The sequence below is a fragment of the Ochotona curzoniae genome, unplaced genomic scaffold, assembly GCF_017591425.1.
Source record: "Ochotona curzoniae isolate NIBS_2020 unplaced genomic scaffold, NIBS_Ocur_1.0 contig_3819, whole genome shotgun sequence".
In the NCBI taxonomy this organism is placed as follows: Eukaryota; Metazoa; Chordata; class Mammalia; order Lagomorpha; family Ochotonidae; genus Ochotona; species Ochotona curzoniae.
The window spans coordinates 57686363-57700388 of record NW_024466004.1 but is presented as its reverse complement, the minus strand read 5'-3'; the positions used below and the strand labels follow the sequence as shown (position 1 = coordinate 57700388).

The following is a 14026-nucleotide window of genomic DNA, read 5'->3' as shown; positions in this document are numbered from 1 at the left end:
TGTTGCACTGAGTTTATTCAGTTTATTTACTCACTTGCCAAATAAGTGTCTTCATAACATGACTTCTCAGGTAGCTGCTACGATAGATTTCTCCTGCTGGTTCTTCTTTCTCATTGTCTATAATGCAGTTCATCAATTACTTTATGCCCCACCAAGAATGAATGAATGCTTCTCATTAAACTGTGAGACAGATTTTATCCACTGCTCTACTGAGAAGCATCATGAAAAATACGCATCTTTGATAAAATGCGGAGTCAATATTCTCAGGTCTCACGCTGAGATCCACATTTAATACTGCTGATGGTTATTGTGACCTGCATGCCACTTCACACTGCCCTCCTCAACTAACCACCACCTTCTCCTAGTTCTGCCTCTTAGGGTGACAGGTGGATGACTGTCAGGCTATTTTACTGTCAGGGTTTCCTTCCGGGTTATCTGTAAACATGGTAAGGGTACCAGCCTGCACCACTAAGGATCTTCAAGAATGACTCAATTATGTTTTTAATTTAGAAATGTCATTCCTGCTTTTTTCAATTTAAAAATTGGCTCCTCATTCAGAGTGAAATATTCACTTGATTCAATCTTTCACCAAAACACTATCTTTATTCTAACTCTTGGAAGCAAGTCTGTCCTGGGTGTGGTAAATGGGAAAGTGAGGACAATGAGCCAGACGCAAGTCCAGAAATAATATCCTCCACAAATGTATTCTTTCTAGAAAAATACTCCCTTTGTTTAATTACTGTAAAGTGGGGCAGAATCATGAGTAAATATGAAAAAGATGAAATTTAATTTGCATGCTCTGAGGACACTGGTCTGTAATATTTAATTGTAAGAAACCCAACAGTATGCAACAGTACGCTATACACACTGCTAGACATCATTTATCTTCATGATTCATTTAAATCTGCAAATGGTAGAGAGTATTGCAACAGACCCAAGACTAAAAAGAGACTGCAAGGTGAACATCTGGAAAAACTTTCTACAAAATGGCTTTATTTTAAAAAATATGATCTTTTCAAAAAAAAACCAGGCTTTTATATTTACATACAGTTACTTAGTTTAGAAACAGTCAAAAATACAATAACTTCAGATTAAGAAATTAAGGTTTGTAACATACAATACTGATGGCAAACAAGACAGTTTAAATAATTTTTTTCTGTCCCATCGTGTTTCAATAATTCACATTTATTAGACCCAGTGCTTGTGGGACTAAAGGAAAAGTCTTGTCTGGTTCCTTCCCACCCGAGAACCTTGTCACTTTCCTAGTGCTGTGTGGGTAATGCGTTTGTGATTCTTTGAGTGTCTCTGTGTCAAAAAACGCACTCCTCCATGTTTATTTCTTCTTTTTCCTCTCTTGTAGCTCATTGATATGTAATTGCAGGTACTGTTCATATACACCAGGCCTTTTGAAACTTTGATTTTTAAAATTGGAAGCATTCTTAAGGCAAGGAACATGCATGGTAGGATAGCACAGAAATATGCATGCTAGGACAGACCTTATTCCTCTGTTTAACAACACTCAACATGATTTTGATGACCTAGCCAGCAGTCTGAGCAGCTTCCAAGAAATCTTACCATGGTAACATGGTACGGAAATATTTCAAAACACATTCAAACACCGAATGTAAACTTGCAATGAAATAGGAGAAAGGGTTTGTCCAAACTGAAGTGCTATTAGCTAATTCTATTCATGAAGCTATTTTGATTTTTCATAATCTCAAATTCTGAAACTTTTTTGCCATGGTCACTTGCTTTTCAAATGGGACCCTTAGCATCTTCCTAGAGTTCTAACTCTGCCATATGTACTTAACAAGTAAAATCAGAATAGTTTAAAGATAAAATATGACTTCAAAGAAATCACAAGCTGATGTTTTGGACTTTGCCCATAGAATCTATTCTTTCATGGAGATTTCAACAGTAATGTCGGTAAAGCAATGATACGGGATCCAATTCTGCAAGCTCCTACTGCTAGTGAATATAAATAAAATTCAAAGTCTTGGCTCCTTTGCTCCAGTTCCATCTTCTGAAACAATATAAGTGTCTGTTTATATATTTATAGAACTATATCTACACTGATCAGGAAGGAACTCAAGAAAAACTTTGTACTTTTAAATTTTACAGTTTAATAACTGGAAGAATGCTGCAGAAAATATTAGTGATTTATAATTTAAAACATATGACATATGTCATCAAAAATAGCTGAACTCAAGCCAAATGACTTGACCCACTGAAAATAACAGCAAGAGCAATGGCAGGTGGTTCAACTCTTGTGTCTCATTTCTATTAAATTCCATCATCCCTGTTTGTTACTGCCCTTTTAGTATACAGTACCTTTTTGAGTCATTAACTATACTGTCTCCCCTATACTACCAAATCCACTAGGAGTTCTTTCTTGAGCCCACAGGGATCCCTTTAGTATATCATGAGAATAATCTTTAAACTGACCGCTAACAACAACTATCCGTCAAATACAAATGGTCATTTTCTGTATAAAAAAACTGCAAAACAAAACAAAGCCGTTAATGAATTTTAAGAGGCAAATTTACAGTTTCTTTTTTTGTTTTTGCAAGTAATGGTTCAATTCCATAAGGCATGTAAGAAAGATATCATTTGCAAATCAGGTTGTCATCCAACATATATAATAATATGAACGGATTTAAATATAACATTGGATCAAAAATGATCCTAGACAATTGAAGGGCTGATTTTCTTAATCCCACAATTTTATTAAACCATCCCACCCGCAGGTTATGACCTTAGATGTTTCATGAGGATGCCACACCGCACCTATACACACTTTATCATGAGCTTTAAACCGACTATAGAGCTTTGTGGTCTTCCAATCCCAAATGTTTAATTTTCCATTTCCATCTCCTGAAATCACATAGCTGCAATTGAAAGAAAAACACATTTCAAATCATTCACATACCAACTGGGTGAAGAACAAAAGTATTTTATCTTTTTACCTTAACATAAAATATTACCAATATGAATGTATAATACTCTGAGGATCACAAGGAGCCTGACACTTGAACTCCCATCACAACAAATTTCACCAATGAACTTCGGACCTAACTACAGAAAACTTTTTAACTAGGAAGACTGCAAGTCTCAGGGTCCACAAGGAATGGGTTATCACATTTACTTTCCAGTCAGAAACAGAATAGAGGAATCAATTTCATATATCTGGTGAATATGTTAGACCCACTCTACCCTTGCAGAATCTACTACATTCATAAATGTTCTGGTTTCCTGATCTTCTGAATACATCTAGAACTGAATCAGAGGTAGGAAATTAAGGGCCAATTACTGGCCTATACAGACAAAATTACACGGATATTGACACCACTTTAGCTTACAACTTAACTAAGCCTGGGAGAGTAAAAGTAGCATTTTACTCTTGGCAAGATTGTAGCTAAACAGGTCCTGGCCTAGTAGTCTAGTGACTAATGTCCTCGCCTGGCATGTGCCAGGATCTCATATGGGCATCAGTTGCTGTCCTGGCAGCCCCACTTCCCATCCAGCTCCCTGCTTGTGGCCTGGGAAAGCTGTCGAGGACGGCCCAAAAGCTTTGGGACCCTGCTCCCACGTGGGAGACCTGGAAGAGGCTCCTGGCTTCAGATCACTCAGTTCTGGTCGTTGCAGCCACTTGGGAGTTAATCAACGGAAGGGAAATCTTCCTCTCTGTATATATGACTTTCCAAAAAAAAAAGACTGCAGCTATACAAGCCCAATGTGACAGAGAACTAACTATTCACAAGCTGGTTTTAAGGTCTCAGCACTGACAGGCTGCAGTCAAGTTTACTTTCACATTGTAGAGCTGATGCTTGTGGCATTTAACCACACCAACACAGTGATTACAGTACAGCTAAACTTGTTTAGAAAAGCAGAGAAGAAAATAAGGCACTGGGGACAGGGACAAGGATTTATTAAGTGGTTAAAGGGCACAAACCTACAGATATACTGAAGTAAGAACTTGAAATCAAAATGTAATTTTATAAATTGTTCTTACCTTTACACCTGACATTTTGACAAATTATATAGATCTCATATGTGGAAGTGATTTGTGAAGTACTACTTTTACAACAATTGTTTACAATCTGACTTACCTCATATCTGGAGAAAAGTCCACCTGACAAGCATAGCCTGCTACCATGTGGCCCTTAAAAATTTTTTTCTTATTTAATCTAAATCTGTTCTGTGCTCCAAAAATTAAGATTTGGTTGTCCATTGATTGGCACGCTAGCCACTTCCCTGTAATTCAGTAAAAGAGAGATTTTAGAGAAAACATTGAAAAACTTAAAAACAATTTTTTATTGGAAACAAATTCATTGTTTGCTTGGAACTACTCTATAAAACTAAAAAGTACACTTACCACACTGCCTGTAAAATGCTAAGAAATACCGTCCCGTTAAAGAGGCATTCGACCTCTGAAGTATCAGATTGACTCATATGACCCTATATCAGCAAACACGTTCCACACAAAAGCTTTTTAATGAAATAAGAAAATACAGCAATTCCAAGCTTGGTGTTCATAAAAATGAAACAGAAATTTATGAAATGAAACCAACTTCTAATATGTGTAAACAACAGGACTATCATGGGAACGAGACCTCTTTGTGGCAATTATGAAATAAGGGAAGGTTAATACAGACGAGAGAAACTAGGATTATTAAATTATTAAAACTATAAAAAAAAGAGATGAGATTAAAAAGGTTACAGTAGCTGTGTTTTCAAGGTCACCCTACTTTTTCTCTCCCCAGGACTCATGGAAGCCCCAGAGCCTAATGCACTTTCTACTTGCATCCTACAGCCTGGCACACATCCCTAAGGACACGACCCTCCAAAGCCTCAGAGGGCCACCAGTGGCCTTGCTGAACAGGGACACAGTATTTGTAACAGATAGACACACAGTTATAAAGGCTATAATACAAAGTGATCCTTAAATAGGATACAGTTAGGTTACTATTCTCATACAAATCATAGAGCAGTTGACACCTGTCACCAATCTGCCTGCAGAAAAAGGCCCAGAAGGACCAGCTAATTCCTGTATACTTTTCCTTACTCCACACTGGTGTGCAGAGTGAACTATGGCTTCAGTGATGCTTCCTAAATATCAGATCCTCTGCTTTAACACTCCCATGAGCACCTATGATTTCTTGTCAGTACAATGTCAGTTTCTCTGTAGCACAAATCGTCTCATACTTAAAAGGCAATGATTACTGTGCAGGAGACGGTATTAAAGAGATCGATCTTGCTCATTTTATTTCTTCATAGCAAAATCTTTTTTATGGTAAATTGCTAAGGTATTCTCATTATGGAGAATCAGATGAAAATTTCCTACCCTTTGAAAGAGAAGAGCTCATAATAAATAATGATATATTGAACCTAATTGTGTTGGAAGGGGAATCATAAAAAGAAAAATGACTTTCAGAGAGAAATCTTTAGATGCTTATTCATTGTTGGCTATAAATCATTCTTTTATTTTTATTTCAAACAAATAAACAGAGTAGATAAGGTGACTCACAGATGAAAGCCACAAGTATTTCTAACATATAAAAGGTTTCCTTGTTACAAGCGTGGTACTGTGAAAATCTTGCTCTACAAGGGAATGGCCAAATTTCTCATGAATAAAGAAAAGCATCGTGTTTCAGAGGCTCAGTTAAGAACATTTTGTATTACTAACTCACCGTTTGGAGACAAAGTCACTGCAGGCATTGAATGCATACTGGGTTCTGCTATATACTTGAAATCCACAGGAATGTCCCTAAAAATTAAAATAGCCCTATCAGAACAAGTCATTTAAAACAGCAACATTAGAAGAACAATCTCTGAAATAGAGATAATATTCAAATGAGAGCAAATGACTAAAATTACATATTTCATAAACCTTTCAAGAAAATTCCTGGGGGAGGGTAAAAAAAAATCACAAAATCACTGCATATTGCTTATTATAAACCGATTCCACAAATGAATTCCTGTCATACTTTTAGTAGTGTCAGTGAGTTTTGTTCTCTATAGATTCAAACTTTGGTCTTTATGGTAAAATATATACATATACATCTATATGTGATACTAAAAGTTCTTTCATAATGAACTCATCTAATAATGTACCACGGTAGGCAGACACAAGGTGTCTGAGGCAAGCCCATAGGGAAGTGTCATTTGCCTGTCAGTCACTTGAGTCACTTCTCACTACTCTGCAGTCAGGTTACAGAGCTAACAAGCCTTCGGCAATGCGTGTGGATGGCAGGCCTGGCTGGAGGGACCTAGGAACTGTTCTAGCTCACCCAGAAATAATGACTCAGGCCAGGGAGACCAAGCGCTTGGGACCTGGACTATTTTGTGGTTGACACGTGTAAAGCATTTCAAGTATGCTCAGTTACAGCAGACAGTACTCAAAACACCCAACCCAAAAAACAAAACACAGAAATGTAAAATCAGTCACCTAAATAGAGAATGACTAACACTTCCAAGTACTTTTTCATTTTCAATATTCTCTGCGGCAAAAATTCTTTAGTCATTACGAAAGGATTTTTAGTCTTCATACTTCTCAGGAGACCAGGAAGGTTTTTACAGAGTAATGTGTGGGAAATGCAATTTGATGGGTAAATCAGAATATGAAGCAGCAATTCCAGTTTCAAACTCTGGTTCCAGATCCAGGATTCTGGCTAACTGGACAAGAATAATACCTTTCCAGGATGGCTCAATGGCTAAACCCTCACCTTGTAAGCACTGGGATCCTGTACGGGTGCTGGTTCATTTCCCAGCTGCTCTGCTTCTCACCTAGCTCCTTGCTTATGAGCTGGAAAAGCAATGGAGGCTGGCCCAAGCCTGTGGGTCCCAGCACCCACATGGGAGACCCAGAAGAAGCTCCTGGCTCCTGGCTCCTGGCTTTGGATCAGCTCAGTTCCGACCATTGCAGCTACTTGGGGAGTGAACCAGCAGATGGAAGATCTTTCTCTGTCTCTCCTCTCTGTAAATCTTATCTGTCTTTATTAAAAAAGCAAACAACAACAATAAAAAACCTAACTAAACTAAAATTTTTCCTTCATGTGAAGATTTTCTCTATCCACTTCTCTGTCCAATCAGAAGAATCAAATGATTGGAAAGCACTTTTCTCAGACTCTTGTGTAGGAGGAATTTTCAGGTGTAAGTTGGAGCAACACTACCGTTTGTCAGATGTCTGCTTAAATAAATAAGTCACAAAGAATTGACATTCAGAAATATCCTAATCTATTGAAAAAGTATCCCATTCTAAAAGAGATTAATGTCTCCTCCCTTCTCCTATTTACTCTTAGTGGCTAATAATCTCACATTTTAAAACAGAATTTTCTAAATCAAATTGACCATAGTCAAAATTCATGTTAATCAAGGCTTTCCTAAAATAAAAGAAAAAAATACAAATGGTCCCCTTATTTCAAGGAATCCTGGAGCTGTACAAAAAATGAATCTGAATTACCTGCTGACTTCATTATTTCTAGTAAAAAACTCTGCCTTAGCTTAGTAACAGTTAATGAACTGAACACTGTATTTGAATTAGATACTACAGTTCAGTGTAAGCAGCTCATATCTGGCAAGCAAGTTTCAATTTGCAAATAATTTCATCAAAAATCCTGAATAACTAAAGTCTAAAACTTTAACTAATTAATTTTACATGAAAGGAAAAAAGAGAAAGACAGAGACAGATATTCATTTTGCATTCGCTGCTTCAGCCCCAACAGGCAGGCTAGGCCAAGCCAAGGCCAGGGGTCCAAAACTTAATCTGTGTCTTTCTTGTGGGCAGTAAGGAGCCAAGTGCTTGAACCATCACCTACAAGGTGTACTGAAATCAAAGTATAGGTGGGATTCAAACACAGGCATTCTGTTGTAGAATACAGGTGTCCCAAGTAGCACTTTGACTTGTGTTAGTGACCCCAAATAAGAAATTCTAAACAGTAGTATTAACCTCTGTAAAAGCCTCTTAAAAATATTTCACCAAAATAAACACCTTGAGGAAAAAAATGTTTGTAAATGTCTTATGCATTGAAACAATGAAAATGCCCAGAGGCTGATTTGCTTTCTTTGATTTTCCATTAGAAAGCCACAGTAGTCTTTGTATAGTATTGTTCAACAAAGCCAGGTTTCCTATGGGGTGTTGTTTTCCATCATGTAGGGTGACTATGCTATGCCTACGAGCACCCAGGCTGTCTCTTCCACCGGCTGGGGTCAGCCCTCGGGGAGGAGGTAGAGTTCTGCCGTCCTCGCCCCATCAGCTCCCGCACCACTAGTGCTTGCCTGCAGGGATGGCTGTATGCAGTGAAGCACATTTCTATGGCTCTTAACTTGTCTTGGTAGCAGCAGTCATTCACGTTTTTATTGCTTTCTCACTAATCAAGCCAAAAGAAGTCATCTCCTTTCCCTACGAGTCCCTTCATTCTCTAACTACCCATCCATTTGACTCAAAAATTGAAGCCTTGTAATAAAGCCTTGATTCCTCATTTGGTTTTTAAATTTAGGTATTTTTTTAACGTTAGGTGAACTACTTAACCTTAGCTTCCCTACATTAAAAAATGAAAATAGGGCCCGGTGCAGTGGCTTAGCCTAGCAGCTAAAGTCCTGCCCTTGAATGCACCAGGATCCCATATGGGCGCCAGTTCTAATCTTAGCAGCCCCGCTTCCCATCCAGCTCTCTGCTTCTGGTCTGCGAAAGTAGTTGAGGATGGCCCAAAGCCTTGGGATCCTGAGCCTGCATGGGAGATCCAGCAGAGCTCCTGATTCCTGGCTTTGGATTGGCACAGCATCGGCCATTGTGGTCATTTTGGGAGTGAATCATTGGACGGAAGATATTTCTCTCTGTCTCCTCCTCTCCATATATATATCTGACTTTTCAATAAAAATAAACAAATCTTTAAAAAAAATGAATGCAGATATCTCTTAATATTGCTTGGTACAGTGAATCAAAGAGTTGATATGGAATGCTTGCTGCAGAGATTGGCATATTGAAATTATTCCATAAATGTGACATTACTGATCACTGCAACAACAATGACTTCTTTAGATACTCAATGCATGTGCCACGTTCACAAACTGTGGTGTTGACTGACAGTGTTCTTCTGGACCAAGAACTTCTTAAAGAAAGGAATAAGCAAGCACTCCAAATTTGGAACAAGTTGTGTGAAAACAGGGGACAGTGATACGTGACAGACAAGAAGCCCCAATCTCATGTGAGGATTGTTCAAAAAGGCTCTGATGGTGCATGCTAAAATGAAACTTAAAAGTTATTAGCATTTGTAACAAAACAGTATTGTGATTTTCCGAAAGTATTTAAGGTCTGAACGGGGCAAAACAGCAGCAAAATTTTTAAAAATACCTTGGACTAAATTTAACCAAGAATGTGGGGGATCTCTGATGAAAATCACAAAACATTAAAGAAATAGAAGATACCAAAAACTGGAAAAACTTTCCATACTTGTGGAATGGTAGAATTAATGTTATCAAAAAGTCCACACTACTGAAAAGTAGTTTACAAATTCAACGTGAGTCTCTTCAGAAACAGAAAAAAATTAAGCTAAAACTTCATATGGGAACACAAGAGACCCCTAAATAGTTAAAGCAATCTTACACAACAAAAGAAAGCTGGAGGCATCAAATACCAGATTTCAAGATGTGCTACAGGTAAGTTGTAACCAAAACAGCCTGGTAATGGCTCAAAAAATAGAAATGAAGATCAAATGAATAGAATAGAAACCCCAGAAATGAAGCCATACATACACAGCCAACTAATTTCTATCAAGCAAACCAAAGACAATCCCAGGAGAATGATCTCTTCAAGAAATGCTGCTGGTAAAGTTACATCTATGTGTGCGGCACGGTGGGAAGCAAGGACGTGAGGGAAGTGTGGCTGTCTTCTTGGAGCTGTACCTATGGAATGCATGGAATCTGTTCTCCTTATATTAACAAAAAATATAAGCATTGTGAGAGAGCGATTATGGCTCAAGTCCAGAATTATCTAGACACCCTTGTGTGAGACCTCAGAACACCTATGCGTATTCCCAGCTCCTGGTTTTGGTGTAGCCTAGTCTGGGCCTGTGTAAGCATTTAGAGTGAATCAGAAATGGGTGCTCTCTTCATGTCTCTTTAAATTTAAAAAAAAAAAATTAAATGAGAATTTAAGCTTAAAAAGTATCATTTTGTTAAGATAAGCAAAGCATGTCTATGTATATTTATTTTCAGAATATTATGTAAATGGTCTAATTTGGCAAATATACACCTTGGTTCACTATTAGATTCTCTTCAAGAAACATCATTTCCAAAGTACGAGAGATCATTGTTATAATGCAAAATCAAGCCTTGGACCTTCAAGTTGATAATCTATTAAGACAATATTTAAGGTATAGTTAACTTTCCATTAACTGAGGTTATCTGACAGTGATGGTGAGTGGGGAAGAAACTACATCTAAATTATATTAAATGTTTAATTACCTAAATTGTCCTAGGGAATCAGTTTAGAGGAAACCACTGGTCCTGGTTCAAGGTTTCACATTTCTTCCTTTTTTTTTTCTTTTCTTTTCAAATTATTTACTTAGCTTTCTGAAAGTCAGAGTTATATAGAAGGAAGGAAGGAGAGGGACACAGAGACAGATCTTTAGTTTGCTAGTTCACTCTCCAACAGACTGCAAAAACTAGGCTGAAGTTTCAGGAGCCTGGAACTCTATCCGGGTCTCCCACAAGGACAGCAGGGACCCAAAGCGCTTTGGCCATCCTCTGTTCTTTCCCAGGCACATCAGCAAGGAGCTGGATTAGAACCGGAGCAGCCAGGCTCAAACCTGTGTCCACATGGGAAGCCAGTGCTGAAGGCAGTCACTTAAAGCCCCTTCCCTTTTCTTGTTAAAACAGAACATCTTCTGGTAGTGGGAAGATGAACACTCCAGCCTTTGAATGGCTGTAACTGTGCTTGAGCTGTTTCACAACTGATTATAAAAACAAACAGAGTTTCCCCCAAACATTGTTTAACAAACATTCCTATGCATTTCATTGTAACTAAGTTGTACATGATTTATGATATTTAATAAAACTAGCTCTAATACTTCCTATTGAAAAAGGTTTTCTGTTTCCCTCTACAAAAGCAAAATTAACCAATTTATTCTGATTCTATTTTACAAGGAAACCATTTGTGTAAGGATGATAATATTGAACAAATTTTAGTACTGAATAATCACAAAGCAGACATTTTAAGAGATATCTCAGTAGTTTCTTTGTATTAGTTCTGAGGCAAAATATTAGGCCTTATCCCTAGCATAACCAACAACATCTATACATCATGGTTTGTAACTTCGCTTTGCAAAGATGGGTAAAACAATGAATGGAACAAAGCATAAGGCAAGTCAAAGGACATATCCTTTGGAAAGATTATTTAGACTATGAAGATTATCGAAATACTAAGAGTTTATTTCTGTATGTAGTTAAACTGCTTTTTAAAAAAGATTCATTATTTAAGAGTCCAAGTTAGAGAGAGAGAGAGAAAGAGAAGCCAGGAAACAAACTGACTTCCTTGTGGGATGCCTATGTTGCAAGCTTAGGTTTTTATAGTCTACGTCACAATGCTTGTCCCTGCTTAAATTGTTAAAACTGATCGAGTGGACCACAGTTGCAAAAATATTCGAGATTTGATTTGAACACTGATGACCAGTTTTGCCTTAGCTACAAACTTTTAAACCACTTGTTTTATAAAAAGTCAGTTTTTCTCCTGATGGAAACTCACCATTCCCAAACTCGGAGGCTCTTATCATCAGAGGTACTAACAAATCTCCTATTTTCATCAACGAAAACAATGGTGTTGACAGCCCCCAAATGCCGATCATACTCCTGCACAATTTCTCCACTTCGGATGTCCCACTGTAAATCAGACAAGCACAAAGGTAAAGGCAGCTATCGAGCAGATCCACACATTCTGGGATGAGGACAGGGAGAAGGTCCCATCATGCTTTTATGGATGCCAATGCTTTTCACCAAGCACACAGCACCAGCAGTCCCTCAGTGTTCCTTATTGCATCCCCCGACACAGTGAAGTCCTGAAATTTTAGTAAAATACAGTAAAGATACTTACTTGCACAATCTTTTTATCAGACATCCCAGCCACAAAGAGATTTTGCTTATCCTCATCAGGATTGAATTTGACACAATAGGGTACTTTTCGGTTTGTAAATCTTGATATACACTGTCCTAAAACCAAAGATTCAAATTAAATAGATAAAAATAAACTTGACCATTTAACAAAGACTGTGGGATTAAGACCTAGAGGTCATTTGCTTAACTGATTTGGAGGAAAGTCAGTTTGCTCCAATTATGATTGCCTTCTCATTATTATAAACTACACTGTTTTTTTTCTCCAAATTTTTAATAATTAAAAATAATTATTCTAACTGTAGAAGAGATCAGTCACATTTCCACTTACACAATGAAATCCTGCAAGCAATAAAACACAAACTACTGATCTAAGCCACAGGAGAGATTATAAGGGTGATTGCATTCACAGGAAGTTTAGGAACAGGCAAAATGAATTCATGATGACTTCATGATGACAGACGTGGTTCTGGTTACCAGGAGTGGGTACAGACAGGAAAAGCATCTAAGAAACTCATATGAAGTACTGGAAATATTCTGTATGTTGACCTTTGTGGGAAACAGCTGCATACAAATGATTACTATATATAACTTTTACTGAATATTTATGAACTTTATATATTTTATACTTGCTACAAGATAAGCAAAATGAACCAAAGTATTTAATCATGCTATCAGGGAAACATCTGTGCAAGGGTGAAGATACAGGGCAACTTTCAGTATTAGATAAACATAAAGCAGAATTTTAAGTTATATCAACAATTCTAAGACTAGGTCTTAGGTTCAGTTCCTAGCATCAACAATGTAGTGAATAGTGAATGCAAGCATATAATATATATATATATATGCCTATATATATAAACTATATATATATATAGTTTGAAAACTTGGTTTGATACCAACACTGTCACTTACTATGTGACTCTAGAAAAGTTACTTATTTAAGACTCAGTTTCTTCATCTGTACCGTACTCATAGTGCTTTCATTGAAGTATATTAGAATTGAAGGGCAGGTGCCTGGCCTGTGGCTTACACTCTCACATTGCATTGTTGGAAGATCTGGATTTGATATCCAGCTCCTTCTCCTAACTCCAGCTTCCTACTGATGCGGTTTGGGTAGCCTAAGTGACTGAGTTCTAGGCAATTGCCTTTGTGCCCAGCTAGGGGCTGTTGCGGACATTTGGGAAGGAAACAAGTAATACAGGTGAATCTTCTCTCTGAACAAACAAACAACTGAATGAAACATTACATATTAACACTTAGCATCATGTAACATAAGCACTAAGTATTAATAAATGCTAGCTATTATTACTACACTTAAAAGACAGCTTTATAATTACATAGAATTTAAAAAGCCACAACATATGGTTGCAATTATTATGGATGCAAATACATAAACCAATGGGCCCACAGGAATTTACATTGACATTTTAATCTATTTGACCAATTAAATTTAATTTTGTTCTTGTGACATTCATTGTGTTTCTATAAATGTAACACACTGTGCCAGGTAATATAGGGGAACAAAAAGATAAATTAGATGACTAGAGAAGATTAAAAAAAAATTTGCATTATGAATGGTATGTGGCCAAAACAAAGCATAACTGAGTTTCTTAATATACCACTACATTTTGTGATAGGAACTGACAGCCAACAGTGGGAGCATCTGCAACTGTAGGAGGCCTCACCTTGCAGCCCACCCCATGACTGTAGGTGTGGATGCCACGTTAAGATAAGCAGGCATTAGTGCTGTGTAAAGGGAGCTCTTACCCGTCTCCGTGTCCCAGAGCTTCAGATACCTGTCATAGGCTGCGCTGAGGAACTGTGTCCCTGCAGTATTGAAGCAGATGTCCCTCACAGCCTTACTGTGCCCTGCGGGGAGAGCCAACAGGAAGGGCGGTGAGTGAAGGCTTTCACCTGT

The 14026-nt window shown here is 37.6% G+C and overlaps 1 protein-coding gene across 1 annotated transcript in view; it reads right to left on the bottom strand.

Annotated features, from left to right (window-relative positions):
* Positions 1-967: 967 nt before the first annotated feature.
* Positions 968-14026, bottom strand: part of CDC40 (cell division cycle 40) — a 53986-nt gene continuing 40927 nt past the window's right edge. Inside the window, exons 10-15 of the mRNA XM_040983882.1 lie at positions 13876-13977; positions 12089-12204; positions 11744-11877; positions 5691-5767; positions 4110-4254; positions 968-2888 (exon numbers count right to left, since the gene is read on the bottom strand). Of these exons, the coding sequence (XP_040839816.1) occupies positions 2711-2888; positions 4110-4254; positions 5691-5767; positions 11744-11877; positions 12089-12204; positions 13876-13977 (752 nt within the window). The 3' untranslated portion in view covers positions 968-2710. The remainder of the gene's footprint in view (positions 2889-4109; positions 4255-5690; positions 5768-11743; positions 11878-12088; positions 12205-13875; positions 13978-14026) is intronic.